The sequence below is a fragment of the Malaclemys terrapin genome, chromosome 4 (genome assembly GCF_027887155.1).
Source record: "Malaclemys terrapin pileata isolate rMalTer1 chromosome 4, rMalTer1.hap1, whole genome shotgun sequence".
Taxonomy (NCBI): Eukaryota; Metazoa; Chordata; order Testudines; family Emydidae; genus Malaclemys; species Malaclemys terrapin.
Window position 1 is genome coordinate 97361208 of NC_071508.1, and position 23231 is coordinate 97384438.

Consider the following 23231-nt stretch of genomic DNA (forward strand, 5'->3'; position numbering starts at 1 on the left):
TGCAAGAGTTCCGAATTCCCTTCCTGTGAAAATTATCTAGTATCAGCTGAGAATCGGTTATTTGCAAGAACTTCCTGCCACTAAGCTTATTTGCTGGAATATTTGAAGAAAGAAAGGCAAAAGGGGGTGTAGGCAAGCTTTAAAAACAAAAAAAATTCTCTCATATCCAGATGCAATAACAGCCCCTTTCTAAAATTAATGGTGGTAGCACTAGGATTCTCACTATGAATAAGCAACCCCATCTTCTGGCTCTGGCATGTACTTACCCACTGTTTATGATCCCAGCTGGGTTTGATGAATTCAAGATGTTGAAACAGCAGATTTTAGGATGACAGCATAGACTGAGGTGAAGAGTAATAGCAATGAAGCTATATGCCATCTCCTTCAGCTCCTGTGTTGGGTTCTCCATGTCCAGCGATAGACCCTTGCTGATGCTGTTTGAGGGCTATAATGGTGCAGTTCAACTTCCACCATTATCAGATTTGGTCTGCATCCCAGTGTCCCCTGTTGGTTGGGTTAGCCCTCCAGATGACCCCAAAAATTACCCCCTTCCAGGGTCCACAAATAGTCAAAAAGAAGGAAAAACTCAGACACACTAGGCTACAGCTTCTTCATCAGGGTCTGAGTGGATACTTCTTCCCTCTATTGGAGGGGCTCGCTCAGTCTTCCTGTAGCCCTGCCAAATGGTCCTTTGCTCAGCTCCTCTCCAATCTTCTTCCTTAAGCCCCTTTCTCTTTGACAAGATCAGCACACCTGGGAGTGGAGACAAATCTACCAAAATAGAGTTTGAATCATAAGTGCAGACAGGCAGACATCTCTTGTGGTTGTGATAGAACCCCCATTGTAATGTCATGGGGACAACAGACTGTTATTGGGTCACTTATTAACTCACACTGCTAGATGCAGATATGTGATTGTACTTGCATCCATTTCTCAGGCAATGGGAACAACAGATAGGCACATTTCCAAATGCCAATTTCAAATTGCTCTCAGCACCCAGGCTTTGAATGCATGTTCCCCCAAATGCATGGTTTTGTAGCACAGCCTTAATTAACAATTAATTCACCAGCAAGTTGCATGTGCACCAGAAACAAGTAAATCCACAGAATAACAGCAACTGCTTAGAGACTAATCCAGTTCTGTGTTTTTCAGCTGTCACTTGATCTTTACTACACTGAAGATGAAATATATGAACTATCGTATGCACGAGAGCCAAGAAGCCACCGAGCTGCAGTAAGAGCCTTTCCAGAACCTTAACAAAATGATTTAACAGCAATATAAATTTCATCCCTAGTAGACACTTTGGTTTAGGCTACAGCTCATTAAAGACACTGACGTGTTTGTGGTATATCGTTGTTACAAACAAACAAACATATTAGTAGAGCAGAATAGTAATAACAACGCTATATATGGGCCTGCTTCTCCTCTCACTCTTATACCAGCGTAACTCCATTTATTTCAATTATGTATTACGTATTTGAAATGTATGTAGTTACTCCTGATTTATATCAGCAGGAGTGGAGACATCAGGCCCATGAGTTGCCCCATTGATAGTGAACTCTAATTCCTCGAAAGCAACAGGCGTCCGTCAATTCCAATAATCTGCCCCAAGGCATTTTTATAAAATTTTATTTTTTCAAATTTTTTTTATAAACACGGAAAAGAAAGCTGCTTACTGTGACACACACTTAGGGCGTCCAGAACTGTAAGTCACCTTGTTAGCCCTCTGCCTTTACAAAAGGGAGATTTGCGGATGCTAAACCAACTGACAACATCCTGCCACCCCAGTTGGTTAGCCAGCCAAACAAACGCCTTAGGACTCTGTCAGCCCTTACTTTGCCTTGCAGGTAACACTTGGTGCATCCCAGTGCCCAACCCCGCTGGAAGAGCCTTCCCTTTGCAGTATCCAGCCCCTGCCACTAGACACTTACAAAAGCCTGTTAGCTCTTCTGGAGATTTACACTTTACTGTAATATCACAGCCCTGAGATGAAGTTACAGTAAAATAAACTTATTCTTGATTAAAAGTGAACAGAGATTTAAATGAGACTATGCAAAGATAATAGAAACAGAAAATGGTTACAAACAAAAGTATAACACTTTGTGGTGACTAAAAGTTAACTTGACAGGCTACAATCCTCGTCTAAGTTTCTCACCTAAAGGCACCTCTCAGCGTCACAAGCTGAGAATCCCTGGGTCCAAAAGGCACTGGCCTCTTTGTTCCCTCAGTGATGAATTCCCAAGGGGTTCTTTCCCCCTTCTTATAGTCCAGAAAACATTGGAAAGTATTCTTTTGCCATGTGCCCCCAGCCAAAGTTCTCCCCTGCTGACATGCGGACACCATGTCATCTATGCTGTTTTCTCATCCTTGTGTTAATTTGCTTTTCCTGTTGACTTAATATGCTTGCTTTGAGTTTCTTTTACCATGCTCGATTGAGACCTAGGCAGACAGATATCAACATTCCATTGTCTAGGAAAACCTTGCCTATCAGCCCAGCCTGGGTTGAACATATTTTCAGTATACACTCAACTGTGTAATGGTTACTCACACATACATCACACAGTGATTGTGATGACTAGTGTGATATAAGTTTTTTCAACTGACACCTTACACTATATTCTTTACAGATAAGTACCATGACAGCAGTGTGTTAGGTGTAGTGAGTTTGTCAGGCCTGATAGCAGTTGCTGTTATATGACAGTGATCTCTTTGCCATTATGCACTGAGGGGCTTTTAAGGTCACCCTTACATTGCATAAAACTGATCTACTGTTAATCAAAATGCATAGGACTGAATGTAGTAGCAATGAGGAAATTACTGCTGTTCTTGGTAAGTCGGTTGAAACAATAATTAAAAATGTTCATGATATCAGAGAGACTAACCAGCCGTTATAAAGGAAAATTGTGCCTCACTAATTGACCGTTCAAAAGGCCTTTGACAAAGTCTTTCACAAAAGGCTAGTAAGTAAATTAAATAGTCATGGGGTGGGATGCATAGTATTGTCAGGAAGCAGAAACTTGGATAGAAAAGAGGAGTTAAATGGTCAATAATTTAACAGGATGCCACAGGCTCCATACTATGACAGGTGTTGTGCAATATATACTCACTGAGCTGGAGCAGGGGGTGAAAAATGAAGTAGCCAAAATTTGCAGATGACAGTTTTTTAGACTAGTCAAGACTGAAAAATCATGTAAGGAATTGCAGCAGCAGCGGATTAGTTTGTGTTGAGGGGGGAAAAAACAGCGAAGAACTGCACCTTGGCAGGAGTAATTTGAACTACTCACCCACCTTACTGGGCTCTGAATTAACCGTAATAACTTAGGGAAAAGACCCAAGTATCACTGTGGATAGCTCAGTGAAGACCTTCCTCTCAAGTATCTAGTACTGACCACTGTCAGAGACAGGATACTGGATCCACTAGGCCACTGCTCTGCTCCTGGCTAGCCATTCTTATTCTTCTGTTAGACAAAGGAAAGAACTTGGTTATTGAAAATACTTGATGAGATGGTAATAAGTTTCTATAATGTTCATTTTAGCCTTTGACACCTTCCAAACCACCGGTAGTTGCAGACTGGGCCTCAGGCATAGCTCCAAAACCTGATCCAAAGACAATCAGCAAGCACGTTCAGAGAATGGTGGATGTAAGTGGCCATTTTACCATATATATTTGATTACATCCTGTATATGATAATATATATAATGAGAAGCTGCATACTGAAAACCAGACATCTTCAAAACTGTGCTGAGTCTATTTGTAAACAATGTGAAAAACATAGCATTGCTTGAAAGCACAATTTTATTATAGCAGTTATAGTCCCATAAAGGGTATCTGCTAACTGCACTGCTATTTAAACTGCAGCACACATTCATTCTTTGCTAAAGTTTGTTTTGATACAGTGTGTTTGTCGCGACTGGGACATGGGCGATCTGACCTAGTGGTCAGAATCAGGCCAGGTCACATATCGGAAAGTCAGAGTCTGAGACAGGCCAGAGGGTGAACTGGGAGTCAAATGTCAGGAGGCAAGCTTGAGAGCCAAACCACAAATCAGGAACCAGAGTTGGGCCAGGTCAGGATACTAGAAAGTCAAGCCAGAAGAGCAGAAGCAAGGTGGATCCCAGTTGTATGGACAACTTCCTGTTCCTGTGCTGGGTTTAAATAGGACTTTGGACCAATCAAGCTTCCAGGACTGGGGCACTCTGTCTGGGTTCAGCTTCGATTCTGACAACAGTTAGTAGGGCTCTCAAGGGCAGGTGGAACCTGATAGCTCCAATGAGCCCTACAGACCAGGATTCAAGTCCCATGGCCCCTGCCAGTGTTTCACATGTGTTTTCACAAATTGTTTGATAACAAGAATTTATGATGAGCTAGAGGAACTTTTAAAGTTAAGATTTAGGATCTGATTCTGCAATCCTTATATACTTAATAGATGCAAGCAGTCACATCAACTTTAATGGTGCTACTCAACGGGCGCAAGGGTTGCAGAAATGGCCTTAATTCAGCCAGGTACTTAAGTATGTGGACAGTCCCACTGATGTCAATGGGACTGCCCCTGAGCTCAGAGTTAAGCATGTGGCTTACGTACTTTGCTGAGTTGGAGGCCTACAAGAGAGAAAGTAACTTTTGGCTTTTCTACACCTACAAGTTGTGCAGGTGCAAGTTATATTGGAGTAGTTAAATCGATCCAAGTATTTTGATTAAGTGCATTCACACCATTGCACTTGCACAGGTGCAGACATCACTGGGGTCGCACAGCCTTGTTGGCACGGAGAGGATTATAGTGAACGTTTCTAAGGAGGGAACTAGGAGACAGAGAGGCAGTGGGGCCTGGCAGCCCGAACTGAGTGTGTGGCAGGTGGTGATGTGTGGGAGAAGGCAGAAAACACCAAGCAGAGAAAGCAGGGGAAATGGTCAATAGCGTTTGTAGTGGAGATATGGGGATACAGAGAAGGGAAGGACACTTCTGCCCTCCCCCATAGCTGTTTCTGCCTGGTTTCAAATAACAAAGGCAGCAGGCACTGAGAATCGGAAGGAAGCTCCTGAGCTCAGAGCTACCCTCTTGTATGACAGGTACTGGCAGATGACCTTGTTTTGGGTGAGAGTTTCTGAGCTCTGTTTACACATGCTTCTTGCCCCAGAGAGCAAGGAAGTCAATTCTCTACCTTCAGGTCTTGGCAAATGTGCTAGGCATTATAGCCCCGTTGGTGAACCCAAGAATGCTCTGAAAGGTTTGGCATTCTAGCGGCTTGCAAATGGGGCTCTTGGGAGTTTGTAAAACGTCTTAAAGTCTGAGTGACTTTGGGACAAGCTGATGGCTAGATCGGGAGTGCAGAAAGGTCATCACAGCTCAGTGCATCAGTCACTGCTGCAGTGTAGGCTAGAAGTGGGAGGATTACTTGAACCGATGTCGCTACATTAAATGAAAGCATGTGTCTACAGTGCTACTCCATTGATTTAACACTCCCTCCAAGGTAGAGCTGCCCTGATAAAATAACCTGGGGAACTATTTTGGTTTAACTACAAAGCTCTAGCTCTGGGAGATGGTGTGTGCACATGCACGCGCCTACTCCCACTTTAATAAAGAGGGCTACATTGGCGCAACCTTTGTGTGTAGACCTGGCCATAGTGGCTTAGAGGGGGGAAAGGGGCTGAGTGTGAAAAACAAAGGGATCTGGGGAAGGGAAGTGCCACCATACCCAGGTAGTTTGGAGTTGCACACACTATGGAGCAATACAGAAACTGGTCCATGTTGTTTAGAATTTACGTTTACGTTTTGACATCAATCCAGAATGTACGATGGTTCTATAGACTTAAGCAGGGCAGGCAGCGAGAAAGGTCCTTGCACTGTTTTAAAGAAAACCATTAAAGTTTATTTTACACTGAATGACTAAAAAGCAATACATGTTTTTGTCTGGGATGCTAATATATTTTGAACTTAATTTTTTTTCCCAAAAAGGTGATAAGTAAGTTGTCCAACTTCATTATAATTTCCTCTATTATCATCTTATCCAGTCTGTCTTCAAAAATTATGACCATGATCAGGATGGATACATTTCTCAGGAAGAATTTGAAAAGATTGCAGCCAGCTTTCCATTCTCATTTTGTGTCATGGACAAGGACAGGTGTGTGTCTGCGAACCTCATTTTTACATCTGTTTCTGCATGTGAGCTTCGTAACAGATAGTTGTTGTCATAAGAGATGTTAAAATCACCCTTCCCTCTGCCAAAATGAAAGTGGAAACATAACTCACAAAAGCACCTTCTGAGTTAGTTGCAAATGACCTCGCCCACATGCAGCAAAATCAAACCGTTGTCTCTTGTGAGACTCCAATACTCTGCTTAGACCGATTGGAGAAAATTGAAGTGTAATATCTTAAAGAATATTTTATTGAATTATATTCAGTAACATTAACTGTATTGAACATTTTTCTAAGGTAAAACTGTGTCTCAGAACAGGCTTTTGTTGTTGTTGTTAAAGACCATGTAGAGAACTAAAATATGTTTGGCGCAGACCAGTGAAACCTGTGTTTTGACCAAATGACAACAGATTTCTGTGTTAGCCAAAAATGTTCCTCAAAATATAGAAAAATGCAGCTGTGGTCATTTGGAGTTTCTTTGGCCTGCCAAGGATTAACATTAGAAAGCAGAGAAAATTAAAATTTGACTCTGCCAGAAATCCTTGGTGTATATCTTTCTTCCTCCTAAGAGAAAGCACGTTTTCTAACACCACATTAGAGATTGTAAAGAACAGTGTGAATTCCTGTTGGAAGGAATTATTCCCTTGCTTCATTTTTTTTTTTTTTCTTTTTTGCTTTGTTTTGATAATTGCGCAGTGTTCTGAAGCTGTTGTGAGGTTGAATCTCACAAGATGCTATTTTGTTTAGTTGTATAAATTGCATTTTAATTCATAGATAAATGAGTTTCTGTAGAACCCATGACCAGCTAGGCCAGATTATTGAATAATTCTGACATCTATGGCTGTTAGAATTGGGGGTGGGAGATGTTAACTCTCCTTGTGCTGTTGGAAAGCAGAGCCCCAATTAACCATCTCTCTCATTTATTTTCAGGGAAGGTCTGATTAGCAGGGATGAAATAACAGCTTACTTTATGAGGGCTAGCTCGATCTATTCTAAATTAGGTCTTGGCTTTGCTCACAACTTCCAAGAGACCACTTACCTAAAGCCTACGTTCTGTGACAACTGTGCTGGATTTGTAAGCTTATTTTTTAAGTACATTACTTTAACATCTGTTAGCATAACAATATTTCTTCAGTCTAGTAGCAAACATTTATCATTTAATATTGAAATCTTAACATTAAACATGTAAATTGTCCCAATGACCATGTTTCAATAGAGGCTTTTCCCTCCTTAGTGGTGTTTTTGCTTCTAACATTGCTCCCTCTGCCTTGTGTTCTTCTGGCTGCCAAGGCAGCCGTGTTTCAAGCTACATCACTGTCAGGCAAGAGGTTCAAAGCCTAGAGTCTCCCTCTCCGAGTTTGTTGGGACTGGCCCAGCACTGAGCACAGCTGGGCCTGCTTCCTGTTTAGCAAAGGAAGATGGGGCAAGCTGACTGCGCTGCTGCCTGGTGACCAATTCCTGGGATCAGCATCATGCTGTTAGGGGGTGATGTCTGATATGCGTTAGTGATGGCTCCTGAAAGCATGTCACAAGCTGGAGACTAGGCTTTACAAAAGCGCAATAGACGTGACTTGTAAGACCCCTGCTACTCCAATTCTGGAACCTCTTTGCAGATCAGCAGACACGGTTGACTGGCAAGAAAAAGTATCAGGCTTCAAAACAAATGGGTGGGCTTTTGTCACATTCTTATGCCTGGAGGGGGTCATCTGACATGCCAGAATTCAATGAAATATCTTAACACAAATATGCTTTTTTTCCCTTTGTCCCTGAACTCCAGCTCTGGGGAGTTATTAAGCAAGGATATAGATGCAAAGGTAATTACTACTTCCTTTTCTGTTGACTTAATGCATAGTTGTGAAGGTGCCCTGCAAAATTAGTAAGATTGTAGCCTGAGGGTACCATTACCTTTTCCATAGCCTCACTTCAATCCCCCATCTAAGGAGGCAGATCCCAGGGGTGTCTGCTGGCAGAGGAAGCCATGGCCTGAGATCTGGAGGAGGAGCAGGTGGCCCTCAGCCAGTTTGAGGTCGTAGGACCTCACAACAGATGGCCCTAGCCCTCTGCAAATCCCCACAGGATCTGTAATGGACACTCCTGTTTCACAGGGAGGCAAACCCCAGCTCCCAACAGAACTATGTGGGGAGCTCCACAATGGAAATCTTGCAGGGTTTTCCTTCCTCTGAATATGCTCCTGCAGGCTTTTGCATGGGAGAAGACAATGTGACGGTGCGATATTAAGTAGGCACCTGGGCCAGTTCCACTGTAACGTGTTGTACTTGGCTGAGTGTTTGCTAGTGGGATATCTTCAGTATAAAAGTGGTTTGAATGGTACATTGCACAGGGATGCAGTTGAGTATATTTACCTTCCATTTGTGGTTTCATACCATGCCTTGTAGAACATGTAAGAAGACCTCTGCAGTTTCCTGCAGTTTACAGTGTGGGAACGGATCTCAGATGTTGCAGCAAAACCACTAAATGCTACAAACCTTGTTTTACTTGTTTACAGACTGTGGAATGAACTGTCACAAGCAATGCAAAGACCTGGTTGTATTTGAGTGCAAGAAAAGATCCAAAAGCATGACTGCAGATAACAGCCCGACCTCAGCCCTCGCTTCTAACCTCTGTCCTGTAGGAGTCAAAGAGCAATTCCATGGTGAGGAAGGTTCAGCTATCCAAGATCAAAGTGACCCCCAACATACTGATTGAATACCTGGGTGGTGGGTGAAGCTTCCCCTAGGGGAGGCTAGCTCCCTGTCCCGCCTCTTCCACCTACAGTTCTGCCACACTCCCCCTACTTTGTCCAGGCCCCCTCCCTGCTTAGCCCCTCCACCGCCGCTCCCCACGTCCCTCCTCACCTCTCCTCCCCCCCCTTGTAAGGCTCCCACTACCCGCCACATTCCTCCTCTCCTTACCCCCTCTGCATCCCTCCTCTTCTCCACCCCCCTCCTCTCCTTACCCCCTCTGCATCCCTCCTCTTCTCCACCCCCCCTCCCCAAGGCCCCCACCACTCAAGCTCTCTGCGTCCCTCCTCTCCTCCATTGGGAGCGGGGAGGTGGGTGAAGATGGACGCAGCGAGTGGCAGGTGGGTGAGTCTTGTGGGGAGGGGGTGGAGGAGAGGAGGGACATGGCAAGCAGTGAGGATCTGTGGAGAGGCAGGGTAGAGGAGAGACTTACCAGGCAGTGGCAGGGGCCTTGGGGAAGAGCAGGAAGGGGAAGAGGCAGAGCGGGGTCACCACAACCCAGGTGTCTGGTGATAGCTATGCCAGGGAAGGCTTATACCCATCGCCTATGATTGAATAGCATTAGTTTATAAACACTAGAATTCTGTAACAACATATTGACTGCGGCTAGAAACAGACATAAGTAAACCTAGCTCTGGCTGCACCCACCACTATCCCTCTCCTGCTCACAATATTGCTAATTTTTTCAGTCCTGGTCATTTCCTGAGCAGAGACCTCTAGTTATGTGAAATTGTATGACATGCACAAATTCCCACAAGAGCTGAACCGAGATGCTGCCCAACTTTTCTCAGCTGTGATTCAAAGGATCTGAGCCCAGCTGTCTGGCAGTGAAAGGCTGATGTGTTAACTAATTATGCCACCTTGTGACAAGCAGATTGCAGTGTGCTCTAGTTTCTACCATTTGGCAGGAAGCAATTGCAATATTAAATAAGTGGCTCAGGGTTAAATTCATATTTCACTTCTGGGTTTCTAAAATCAACTCGTGTACCCTTCATGTGCACCAAGAAAATTAAGAGCTGTAATTACATTCTTTTCTTCACGTCCCTAGGCGATTTCAAGCTCCCTCTTGGTCACCTTAACCAACCCCCTTACATTAATACACAGCTGTACGGATCTTTACTAATTGCCCATTCTTTTCTGCCTATCTCAAGCAAGGAAACATGGCTTAATTTCCGATCTAACCAGTTAAGCATCCAAAAGAAGAAGGGTTTCTCTTGAATGAGGCCACAGGCTATTTCTTTTTTTGACTCAAATTTCCCCAAGATATTCACTCTCATCATCTTTGAGCTCTCCTGCTCTTTGCACATCGCCTTTGTCCGTAAATCTGCCTGTAACCACACCCCTGCATTGCCCATGCACACCACTGCTTTAACTGCTCTGATAGTGGAGTTCTCACCCATGCCGCCATATAAAATGTAAACATTTCATAGTGCTGGTAATTAACCATTAGAACGGTTTACTAAGGGTCGTGATGGATTCTCCATCGCTAGCAATCTTTAAACCAAGGCTGGAGGTTTTTCTAAACAAGATGCACTAGGAATTATTTTTAGGAAGTTCTATGGCCTGTGTTATAAAGGAGGGCAGGCTAGATGATCAGAGGGGTCCCTTCTGGCCTTGGAAGCGATCAGACTGCTCTTACTGACCTGGTCTGTGGCCTCCCTCAGGCCCATCTCTCTTTCCAGACTCCAGAACATGCAGGGCTGTAACACATGCAGATATGGCCGTCCAAGTTGCCCCAGGTACAAAGAACCACAGCTGCATCCTTCATTAGCTCCACTGACTCCCTGTTCATTTAAAAGTTCTCAAAATGCCTCTATTTCTCACCTCAAGTACTTGCCCCACATAGTTACTGTAGTCAGACTTGGGTTGCAAGGTATCCAATTTTCAACCGAACACCTGGTCGAAAAGGGACCCTCCCCAGCCTGGTGAAAATGAGTGAGTGAGGGTGCAGGAGAGTAAGCGACACATGGAGGGGGGATGGAGTGAGTGGGGCCGAGCCTCGGAGAAGGGACCGGGCAAGGGATGTTTGGTAAGAAAGTTGGCAACCCTACCTGAAACCAACAGCTTCTGGTCCCACAATCACTGATTTCCCAGTCTCCACAGAGCTTGCCTTCTCTGTGCCAGTTAGGGCTAACCCCCGAGTCCTCTGAGTGCTCCATGCAGTATCCAGTCCCTCTCACTGGACACTCACAATAATTACCAGGTAAGCTGTCCCCAAAGAAACAATGTACACACAGCTTGGCTGGTACATCTCAGGATCTGATCCTTTTATAACATCACAGCACTGTAATCTACTTATATGCTTATTAACAACGATTATGATTTAAGAGATATTGATAAAGGATAATGAGTGGAAACATATTTAAAAAAGGAATCTGAGGTCTACACTTATTAATGGTTACATTTCCTGTTTTATAAAGTAGATCTTCTCCCAAGGAGTCAGTTATGAGAAAGCTGCTGGTTTTCAGTCAGAACCAGGACCCAAGTTTTCATAACTATGGCCATACCCTTCAAGGGGTTTCCTCAGTAAGGGGATACCAAAATGGGAAATAAAAGCAGAAGCAAAAAGCCAAACTCATTGTTTTGACCCCACAGTCAGGATTCCCCCACCCCACCATTGTGCAGCCTCCACGTTGTCTTCAGATACTCCTGCTGATTTGAAATGCAAATGTCGCTCCCATTGTGTTTGGCTTACAGTGCTTAATCTACATATTAACCTAGGCAGTCTCCTGAACATACATGCCTTTGTCTGGCGAAACCAGTTCTTCACTTCTGCGGGGAATAATACCTTGATACAAACCACAAGAACATAATTTTTTACATATAATCAGTACATAGATATCACAACAATATTAATGATCAGCAAGATATTAGCTTTCATTTAAGATCTCACACAATGTGTGTTACTGATAAATGCCATGACAGCAACATCATAGATATAGTGAGTTTAGCAGGCCCAGCAGGAGTTGCTGTTACAGAACAGTGAGCCCTTTGCCAGTTGGTGTGGAAGAGCTCTTAGAGTCACACCCTTACCTCTCCATTTCTCATTCCCTCTGCTTTCATTTGTTGCTTTCATTTTGTAACTGCTGTTTAATTCAACAAACCATTTTGAGATCACTTACATGAAAGACATTGCAAAATGAAGTATTCAATTGCATCAGTTTTAGAGGGGCAAGCTAACACAAAAAGATTGTGATTTTTCCCCAAGGCCATGGGGAAAGGAAGGGTACGTAAAGGTGTGGAGAGGTTGTTTTACCTTTGTATTTGGCACTGGTGTGATCACTGCTGGAATACGGTGTCCGGTTCTGGAGTCTACAATTCAAGAAGGATGTTGATAAATTGGAGAGGGTGTAGAGGGAGAGCCCAGAGAATAATTAAAAGATTAGAAAACATCGTTGCAGTGGCAGATGCAAAGAGCTCAATCTACTTAGCTTAACAAAGAGAAGGCTAAGGGGTGACTTGATTACGTTCTCTAAGTACCTACATGGGGAACAAATATTTAATAATGGGCTCTTCAGTCAAGCAAACAAGAGATATAACATGATTGAATAGCTGGCAGTTGAAGTTAGACAAATTCAGATGGGAAGTAAGGTGTACACTTTTAATAGTGAGGGTAATTAACCATTGGAACAATTTACCATTCTCCATCAGTGGTAACTTTAAAATCAAGATTGGATATTTTTCTAAAAGATCTGCTGTAGGAATTATTAGGAGGAAGTTCTCTAGTCTGTATTATTTCATTTTCATTCATAGTACATAAAAGGTTGTTACAAGGAGGAGAGTGAAAAATTGTTCTCGTTAACCTCTGAGGATAGGACAAGAAGCAGTTGGCTTAAATTGCAGCAAGGGAGGGTTAGGTTGGATATTAGGAGAAACTTCCTAACTGTCAGGGTGGTTAAGCACTGGAACAAATTGCCTACGGAGGTTGTGGAATCTCCATCATAGGAGGTTTTTAAGAACAGTTAGACAAACACCTGTCAGGAATGGTCTAATTATTACTTAGTCCTGCCTTGAGTGCAGGGGAGAGGACTAGATGACCTATTGAGATCCCTTTCAGTTTTACACTTCTTAAAGACAGCTAAATTTACAGTAATACTTTCCTAATAATACTTTTCCATGTAAGTAATTGTTGCAGTGGCTGCAGGGATTTTATGGGATTGTGAATCAGAGGGGAGGTGTCCACACTCTGGAAAAAGTTTAAGAGCCTGTGCTACTAGACCAAATTCAGAGAGAGGTGAATATAAACACCATTTCAGATTAAATATTGCATAGTGCATTGTTTTAAAAAGGCACCCTGAAGGACTATGGCTATATATCTTCCTTCCCAATGCAGGTCTCCCGTTAACTCAGTTCATTGTTTCTGTTCTGTAGGGCAGGAGGAAGGACCATTTACATTTCCTAATGAAGAAGTGGCTGAACACAATGAAGAGAGCAAGGACCGAACAATTATGCTTATGGGTGTCTCGTCCCAAAAAATCTCAGTGAGAGTGAAGCCAGCTGTTCTTGACAAGAGCACACAGACTGAGCCAGCACTGACAAATAGCGCTGTACCCAGTAGGCAGATAGAGAAGGAGCATGGGATGCCATCGGAAAATATTTATCTTCAGCCCGCAACACCATCCCCATGCCCAAGCCCAGTTCTAAGCCGCAAAAAGGCTTATGTAAAATGGGAAAACAAAGACTCAAGTCAGAAACGAAAGGATGAGCAGCACATCTATAAACCCTCATACCAGGAAGTGGAGCAGGTACTTACACAATGGACCACATTCTCCTTTATACTACAGTGGCACAGTAAAGAGGTCTTAAAGTTGATTTAACAATCTACTGTCACTTCAAGGGCCCTTTGCACTGCCAGGGTAATTAACTACTGGAACAATTAATAATGGATATTTGTAGAGTCTCCATCCCTTGAAAACTTTAAATCAAGATTGGATATATTTCTAAAAGATATGCACTAGATCAAGCGTAAGCTATTGGGCTTGATGCAGAAATCATTAGGCCTTGGTTATGCAGGAAGTCAGATTAAATGATCACAATGATCCCTTTCAGCCTTAAAATCCATAGGTGAAATCCTGGCCTCATTGAAGTCACTGGAGCCAGGATTTTACCCTATAAATCTAGTCATCAATTTTAGGGACACTCCAGACTGGGCAATAGTTTGCAAATTAGTTTCCACAGTGAAGGTGTTGCCATTAAACTGTAAGCCACTATGCTCATGCCAGGTTAACCGTGCCTTGCCCAAAACTCTCTCTAGCTAAACAATAGCACTAACAAAACCAGACTTTACCATGAGAAAGATGTGAACTTCAAAATCTAAATGGGATCATTAAATATTATAATTGGTTTCTCTTTTTGCATTTCTAAAAATAAAATCCATAGGAAGTTAAAGCCTTCCCCACAAAAAACTCTGAATGCAACTTCAAGGTGATACAGTTAATTATAAAAACTCAAGAAATACAGAAGCTAAAGCTTCCATAAATAACCTTAACTCTGCAGAACAAAATTTAGCATTCTAGTCCCATTTTTCTATTTAAAAGAACAGGCAAGTGTATAACAGTTTATGTTCCAATATGTGCACATCATAAAATTGATTGGAAGGACAATATGGCCAAGTTCTCTTTGCTGTTGAAATATTACACTTTCCTGATTCTGATTTTTACTGTGTAGAAGTTGCATTAACACAGTTTTTTGCATTTACCACCTGGAAAGGTCTATTTGAGTGGTCAAAGAAAGAAAGAGATGACACTGGAGAACATGAGGCTGGAACCAATGAAACTGAAGTGAATATACAGCAAGAAAGACATTGAATGTGTGGGCTAGTCAGCTATGGAGAAAACAAGAAGGCTAATAGAAATAAGAAAGCTGGAAGGGAATGACAAGCACACGATTGTGAGGGTAAAAATTAAGAAAAAAATACCCCCAAATAAATGTAAATAAGAGAAAAGAATAGCACGGCACAGATAGCAGCCGAGAATAAAACCAGAAGAGAGATAGATGAAGACTAATGAAAGAGAGAGAAAAAGAACTTTATAGAAATGAAAAGCATTCAATAGAGTAAAATGGACAAACCAGACAATCAGCAATGAGGAACTAAAATCTATTTACAATATTAACAATTGTAAAATAACTACATAGAAGCCCGAACCTAGATTGGGGCATTGTTCTAAGCCAGGTGTCGTCAACCTACGGCACACGAGACAATTTTTAATGGCACGCTGATGCCTATCGCCTGCCGGGGTCCCAGCCCCACTCAGCCCCCCTGCCCACCGCTCTCTCCTGCGGGGGCAGGAGGTTGGTCTTGCTGGCAGCCAAGCTCCCCCTCCCCCACTTCTTCCCCCAGCGTGGTGCTTTCCTGCCCCTCCTCCTCTCCTTCCCTGTGCCGATCAGCAGATCGCCCTTGTGATGGGGAGAGGGAGAAGCAGAGCTGCAGCGTGCTCACTGCTCCGGGGAGGAGGCAGAGAAAAGGTAGGGACGGGGTCTTGGGGAAAGTGGTGGAATCGGGGCATATCCCCTCCAGCCCCCTGCCGTGAGCTGCTCATGGCAGGGAGCTGGGAGCACCCCCATGAGCCGAGCACCCCAGCCCTCTGCCCTGACCCCCCACCCCCACACACCCAGCCTTCTGCCCTGACCCTGCACCCTTCCCCCCCCACAGCCCTCTGCCCTGACTTCTGCACCCCCCCCACATACCCAGCCATCCCACACCCTGACTCCTGCACCCCCTCACACACCTCCAGCCCCCATTCTGACTCCTGCAGCCCCCACACATCCCCAGCCCCCGCACACCCCATGCCCTGACTCTTGCACCCCCCCACATCCCCACCCTGAGCACCAAACAGGAGGTTCTGCACCCCTCACACCAAATGGGAGCTGTCCTAGGTAAGCGCTCCACACCCAAACCTCTTGCCCCAACCCTGAGCCCCCTCCCTCATTCTAGCTCCTGGCCAGACCCTGCACCCCAACCTGCTCCTTCACCCCCAGCCCTGTGCTCAGTGCACTCCCATCCTCAGCTCAGTGCAGAGAGAGAGGAAGAGAATGGGCTCAAACCAGGGAAAGGTAAGTACCCACTATATGGGCAGGGCCGGGACCCCAGACCGGCAGCGGGCTGAGCGGGGCCGGCAGCTCAGCCCACTGCCAGGCTGGGGTCCTGGCCGCCGGCCCCACTCAGCCCGCTGCCGGTCTGGGGTCCCGGCTGCTGGCCCCTTGCCAGCTGGGGTCCCGGCCGCAGGCCCCACTCAGCCCGCTGCCGAACTAAGTGAACAGAACCCCAGGCCAGCAGCGGGCTGGCGACGTAAGATCAGCATTTTAATTTAATTTTAAATGACGCTTCTTAAACATTTTGAAAACCTTGTTTACTTTACATACAACAATAGTTTAGTTACATAATATAGACTTAGAGAGAGAGACCTTCTAAAAAGGCATTAAAATGTATTACTGGCACGCGAAACCTTAAGTTAAAGTGAATAAGTGAAGACTCGGCACACCACTTCTGAAAGGTTGACAACCCCTGTTCTAAGCACTGTACAAAACACATAGTAAGAAACAGTTCTTCAAATCCTTGTCTGTGTGGATCCCGCTGTTATTGGTGCACATGTGTCCCATGAACATGAGTTTCAAACTTTCTGGTAAGCAGTGTCCATTGGGGCCACACCTGTGCCCAGTACGTGCTTGTGCCCCCACAATCCTAAGGCATAAATGGCCACAAAAACTCAGTATGGGCAGTAAGGTGGGAACTGTGGCGTCCTCCTTTCACTTGCAACTAGTCTGATAGGTTTTTGTTAATAATTGCATATATAAAAATTTAGATTATTAGTTAATAGTTTTTCTGCCCATTTGGCAGCTTTCCATTTCCCTTTTGTCTCAGGGAATGTTCTTAGATATTTGTGCCTTATCACCCCTATGATAGACTCCAAACCCTCAGCACTCGAGTTCTACCCTTTCTACAACAGGCTGATTCCTACCCTCGCCCACACATACTTAGCTGATGACCCACCGCAGATGTCTTGTGTGCTTGGTGGAATCATATATTCTCAATTATTGTTCAATGTGCACATCCTTGTCTACTCAGACCAGAAAACTGAAAGAATCTCACCTAAAACTGTAGCTGTAATAACAGGATCTGAGGTACCCCTCATGGACTGAGAGACCTTCCCTGGACCCAAAATAACATCCCCAGAGCCAGACGTCGCACTCCCACAGTGCTTTGGAGACTGTACTCCCCAAGCTCCAGCTCCTGGTGGTACCAAGAAAAAGCCTCAAGATCAGTGCCATCCTTGGGACGTCATCCTGGTAGTGCACACAGCTCCAGTTCAGGACCCAGGTAGTGACACCACCAGACATGGTAGATCCAAGACATGACCCACGGCCAGATGACACTGCCATTCTCTTCCCTGGAACGGAATAGAGCAAATGTGTTTAAGAGGAGCCTGGAGCCCTGTGACTCTGATAACTCTAAGGCCAAGAACATAGATCAGCTCAAAAAAGTGACCCTGACAAGCTCACCATCTCCCTCAGGACAAGGGGAGGCCGCTTCAGCTTCAACAGCAGTATTGACTGCCTCAGCAATGATAGAATCCTCAGATGCTGGAGTCTCTCTCAATACCAAAAGACCTTTTACTCTCTGGTACAAGGCTCAGTTAGCCATCCTGTTCCCTGCCCTCAGGGAACCCTCCAGTGCTTAATTTGTGCTGGGGCTCAGCCTGGCACCTCTAGGCTTGGCTGTTCATAGCCCCGGCACCTCTGGGCTCCAGCCAGCTGCTGCCACTCTCCAGCCACCCAGCTCTGAAGGCAGCGCCACCACCAGCAGCAGCGCAGAAGTAAGGGTGGCAACACACCAAACCATGCCATCCTTCCTTCTGCCCTGCTGCTGGTGGCGGCGTTGCCTTCAGAGCTGGGCGCCCGGCCAGCCGCTGCTGCTCTCCGGCCACTCAGCCAGTGCTTAATTTACGTCAGGGCTTTCTGGGGCTGAGCCGTGGCACCTCTTTCATTACAAATTAAGCACTGGAACCCTCCTCCTCAGTGCTGATCCTATCAGCACTTTCTACAGACCCGATTTATTCCTCATCTTCCCCATCCTCCTACCTCCACCCAGCTTCTGCTAAGGAGCATTTCCATGCTCTTAAGAGCCGAAGTATAGGGATATCACCCCAGTTTCCCTTAAGGAAAGGCACATTCCCCCATTACATGGTTGAAAGACTTTGGAACACTACTTCTCCTTCTCAGTTTTTCTTCCCTTCCTGGCTTTATTGGGCATACTGGGGTCCAGTCTCTCATACCTCTAGGTCCCACTCTCCTCTACCTTCAGCTAGAAAAAGACCAAGATCAACTTCCATGCAAAAGGCAGCGTCACCCACACACCAAAGATACATCTATACATATGGTGGCATGGAGAGTACGGACACTACATGCCCAGCGAGACATGGCTTAGGCCAGTAGAGTGCCCTACTCGCAGGAACCCCCAGGATAGATACTCTACACGGCTCTTTACACCCAAGCAGTGCCTCCAATGTCTACGCTGCTATTTTTAGCAATGTAACGTCCTGCTACCTCCCTGCTGCTGGAGTCTTTCCCTGCCACGGTGAGAGCCTCCGGCAGCAGGGAAAGGCTCTGGCAGGGGGTGGGGGAAGAGGCACCCTTGGAGCCTTTTCTCACTGCAGTGAGGCTTCCTGTTGTCGGAGCCTTTCACTGCAGCAAGGAAAGGCTCTGGCAGGGGAGACAGTGGGGAAAGGCAGGAGCTGCTGGAGTAGTTTCCTGCAGTATGTAGCTACACGTGTGGTGCCCGTACGCCACACACTGCTATCAGTGTAGACACAGCCACAAAGTCAAAGAGTCAGGGCCTGAATATGAAGAGGAGGATTCCTCCAGAGATCTGGATGATGAAATGATAAAACAACCTGCTGCTCATTCATTACCATCTCCTGCTGAGGCAGTCACCCCCATACTGATCCTGCCTGCAGCTGATTTTAGAGCAGTGGTTTTCTAATTTTTTGAGCTGAGCCCCTCCCCCCCTTCTTTGGAGTTCAAATTTTTGGTTGTGCCCCATCCCCAATACAGACAAAAATAGAAAAAAGAAAAAAAAAAAAGAGTCGGGGTGGGGCTTCCTCCCCGAGCCCTGCTGTGAGGGGCTGGCCAGAGCCACCTGCCATTGCCGCTCCCCTCCCTCCCACCCGAACATTCCTCCATGCCCACCAGGGGGGCATGCCCCACAGTTTGAAGATTTTTGTTTTAGGGCATTTCAAGACCTGCTTGAGAGAATAGCCAATACTTGAGTTATCGCTTTCAGTGCGCCAAGAAAAGCCACCAAAGCGCTCCTGCATTCTCCATTCCCAGATGATAGCTAGAATGGCCATGCCTGTCAGTGAAGGCATCTTAGAGCCAGCAAAGGACTCATGGCAGACACTGGCCTCAACTCCTCCTATCTCTGAGGGCTTAGAGGAGTTACCAAGTACCTGCAAAAGGGATATGAATGTCATTTCTCACCCTACTCTGGGCTCTCTTGTGGTCTCAGCAATATTAGAAAAGTCCTAACAACCAGCCCTGAGTCGGTCCAGTCCCAAGGAAAATGATCTATAGAGGTTGGACTTATTTGGGAGAAAACCATATTCCTCAGTATCCTTGCAACTTATTACTTGCCAAACATAACAAGCAGGGATAAGGTTCTTCCTTTCTCGATCTCTCTCGAGACCAAATAATAGAACTGAAGGCGGTGAAGCAAAAGGTCAATAGTGGCCAAGACCTCTCACCAAGCTGCATCCAATGCACCTGTTCGATTCCTGGCCACAGCAATAACAAAGCATTCTGGCTCCAGCCATCAGGAATCCTGAAAGAGGTCCAGTATACTATTCAAGGAGCCTGATCTCTTCCATTCCCAAATTGATGAGGCTTTAAGATCTCGAACCAACCACATCAATAAGGTTTTACTTAAAGCTACTAGGTCATCTTGCTTCGTGCATGTATGTGGTGCTTCTTGCCAGATTTTGCATATGTCCACTGCAGTCCTGGCTCAGAATTGTGTCACAGCCTTCTAGATACCCCACGGACTCTTATCACAGTGCTATATTGTGGACTTTCTCAAATGGTGGATGAACCCCAGCACGAGGAGAGGAGATCCATTTCAGACTTTATGCCCATCACTAACAGTAGTCACAGATGCTTCTACGACACTGTGAATCAGGTCCCAAAGCAATGCCTGCCTTCACATTAACATCCTGGAGTTTTGAGTGATCAGGCCAGCTTTCAAGGAGTTGTCAATGACCGAGGAGCCTTGATGGACAATACATCTGCAATGTTCTTCATCAGACAAAATGGTGCTCACGCCTCCCTTTGTCAAGAAGCAATAATTTTCTGAAACTGGTGCGTCACTCACAAAATAACCCTGGGCTGCCAGAGCTGATGCCATATTTGGAAGGGCTGTTCTCAGTTCTCTTTTTGACTAAGTTAGCTAGTTAGACAAGACTCCTCAGTATGTCCTGTGAGAATTACTGCTTGCTAGCCAGCACCAGTGGGATCCACATGGACAAGGACGCAAAGAGGAAAGAACAGTTACTTATACAGTTACTGTAGTTTTTTGCAAAGTCTTGTCCATGTGGATCCCATGACCCACTCTTCATCCCTGCTCCTTTGGAGTCCTTATCTCTGGGATTCTGAATTACTGAAGGAGCAGAGCTGGTTGGATCATACAGCCTGTTGTATGTTTAGCTGGGATGGTGGAAGGGAGGGGTGAGTATGTTTAGGGTGCAGGTACAGCCCCCAACACACTACATGCTAGAAGAGTCTGATCTTGTGCACATGGGGCACAAGCACTCCAACAGTGAAATCTGCACAGACATCGCATCTTGCAGAACCACATCTACTGTAAGGTAGGTAACAGTTCTCTTCTTACAAGCTTACCTGATCCAATTCACATTGAAGTCAATGGAAAAACTCTCATTCTTCCCTGGGAGTTGGATCGGGCCCTAAACTGAAAAGACAGATAAAGGTGGGAGAAAGCAAGCATTGCTTACCCCCGTTTTACTGAGAAGGACTTGAGGCACAGTGCTATTAAGTGACTTGCCTAAAGTAATGCAGGAAGCCTGTGACACATCCAGAAATTAAACCCACATCCGAATCTCTGTCCAGTGCTTTAACCACAAGATGGTCCCTTCCTCTCACAAAAGTTGACCAATTCAAATGAAAACTGAAATGGTTAAAATCTTAACTCCAATCAGCATCACTGTCCTAAAATCTCAGGCAAGCAAAAATAAAGCAAGCTCACTTCAGTTTGCAGTCAGCCAGGACTTCGTGGACCTTTGCATATTAATGCAAATGAGGAAATGGTTCAATTAGTAAACTGTCATTACACTAGGTAGTGGAATCAAGAGACAGCCTCCTGCTGCCCTATGAAGCCTTCAGTCTTCGTGAAAAAACATCAAAATACTAATCCATGTTATATCTACCTACCAACCCAAGCAATGTCCAAAACTAAACCCTCTCCCACCCATCCTTGAAATACGGACTCCGACCTACCACCCAAATCTTCTCCATCTTTGCATCTCCTATGCACCAGGTGGTTGAAAGCTCAGTACACATTTAGAACAAATATATTCTGCATGAGTCATATTGAAAAATACTGGTTCCAAACATGAAATGGTTAATTTACCAGGTAACCAAATATATTCTTTAGAGATGCAAACAGAAAATTAATTGCCATTTGCTCATGCTGATCTTTTTTGTTTAACATGCCATTTACTGTTCAGTGCATAATAACCATTTGGAGAATAGTTAAATGTCTCTCACGGAAAATGTGAGATGCCAATCAAGCAAGTGCACCAGCAAACGGGTGAAATCTCGATTTAAAAAAACCAATACCATTCATATGACGCCTGCCATTCTCTGTTTTTGTTTAGGAAAGAAATATTCTAAAGGCAGAAAATGAAGCTTTAAAGATTCAGCTTAAACAGGCACACAAAACAATTGAATCTCTCAGTATTCAACGCAGAAATCATGTCTTGGATAATACACAACACAGAGACTGCGCGTAGCTGACAAGGCACAAGCTCTCCTCTGGATGAATGTAAAAGGAGAGGGCTTTTTGAACTGTGACAAAGCTGCTGTATTCAAGTGAACAGGAAACAGAGACTGAAAGATTTTAAACAGAAATATACTCTGTTGAATCAGCGTATTTTGCCTGTTCAATATACTGCTGAATGTATAAATGTGTTCCTTTCTTTGACAGTTTAAAATAATTTATCTTCTGAACCCGGGAATTAATACGTTCTGGAATCTCTCTCAAGAAGGGTGATATAGGCCCTGAAGTTTATATTTATCATCAGTAAGCAACTTCCATGTCCAATATGGATGATGCGACTCTACAAGTAGCTACTGTTTCTATCGAGTGCCCACCTACAAGTATTCCGACAAGGTATGTAATTAAGCGGACACCATCAACTCAAATTTGGCCCAAATTCAGGTTTTCTAACAAACATTTGATAAATCTAAGACTTTTGAGCAATTTTTGATAAGATAGAAATGTCATGGTCCCAATCATCGCTGCATTAAGAACTGGAAAGTGCAACTGAGTTCATTGATTTTCATCATCCAACATTAGAAATACGAACTGTCAGTAAGCAGTGAAATGATTTTAAGTCTTTCCTTTTTAATGCTCTAAGATGTGGTATATAAATATTTTTATAACTGATTAAAATTAAGCGTTCCTGTAAAATCCTCGCTTTCTGAGCTGGCCACACTTTAAACCCTGCAAAACTAAAAATTACAGTGCCTCATACAGAGCACGAGACTAGAGATTTCACACTGGAGTATTGCTTCTACTTTAATGTCCCATGCTACCATTCAGGTCAAATAGTCTTGATACTGGCCCTGCTGGCTCAGTGGTTAATGGTTGAAGACAGATTTTATTGACGGAGGAAAAGATGTTGGCTATTTTCTTTAACTTCTCTCCATCTTTCAGTCCTTCATTTATAAGCGTGCAATATGTTCTTATGTTTCAAGACTTAATCATAAGATACAAATATTAAAATTAAGGAAGGGGAATTTTCAGTCCATGACAGCATTTAACTGTCATGGCCTCCAACTATGGAACCTATCAAAGTTGGGGAAGTACAAAGCCTCCTCACCATTGACAGCCTTCCTCTATAGCTTAAGTTATTATTTATTATTTTTGGCACATCTAAGGGTACCCGCCAAGGACTCGGACTCTAGTGGGCTAAGCACTGTACAAATAACTTGAAGGCACTCCCTGCCCCCAAGAGCTCATGAGCTAGGATTTGTTGGCATAAATACAAAACAGACTTTGTATGTGATTATTATGTGGTTGCCAGCATTTCGGAAAAAAGTGGCCGTGGAACAATTCTGAGAAGGCGCG

At 44.5% G+C, this 23231-nt stretch overlaps 1 protein-coding gene across 1 annotated transcript in view; it reads left to right on the forward strand.

Annotated features, from left to right (window-relative positions):
* RASGRP1 (RAS guanyl releasing protein 1) overlaps positions 1 to 22512 on the forward strand; it is a 68798-nt gene extending 46286 nt beyond the window's left edge. Inside the window, exons 10-17 of the mRNA XM_054028659.1 lie at positions 1153 to 1233; positions 3537 to 3641; positions 6011 to 6120; positions 7065 to 7209; positions 7912 to 7948; positions 8641 to 8787; positions 13247 to 13620; positions 21757 to 22512. Of these exons, the coding sequence (XP_053884634.1) occupies positions 1153 to 1233; positions 3537 to 3641; positions 6011 to 6120; positions 7065 to 7209; positions 7912 to 7948; positions 8641 to 8787; positions 13247 to 13620; positions 21757 to 21891 (1134 nt within the window). The 3' untranslated portion in view covers positions 21892 to 22512. The remainder of the gene's footprint in view (positions 1 to 1152; positions 1234 to 3536; positions 3642 to 6010; positions 6121 to 7064; positions 7210 to 7911; positions 7949 to 8640; positions 8788 to 13246; positions 13621 to 21756) is intronic.
* Positions 22513 to 23231: the final 719 nt, after the last annotated feature.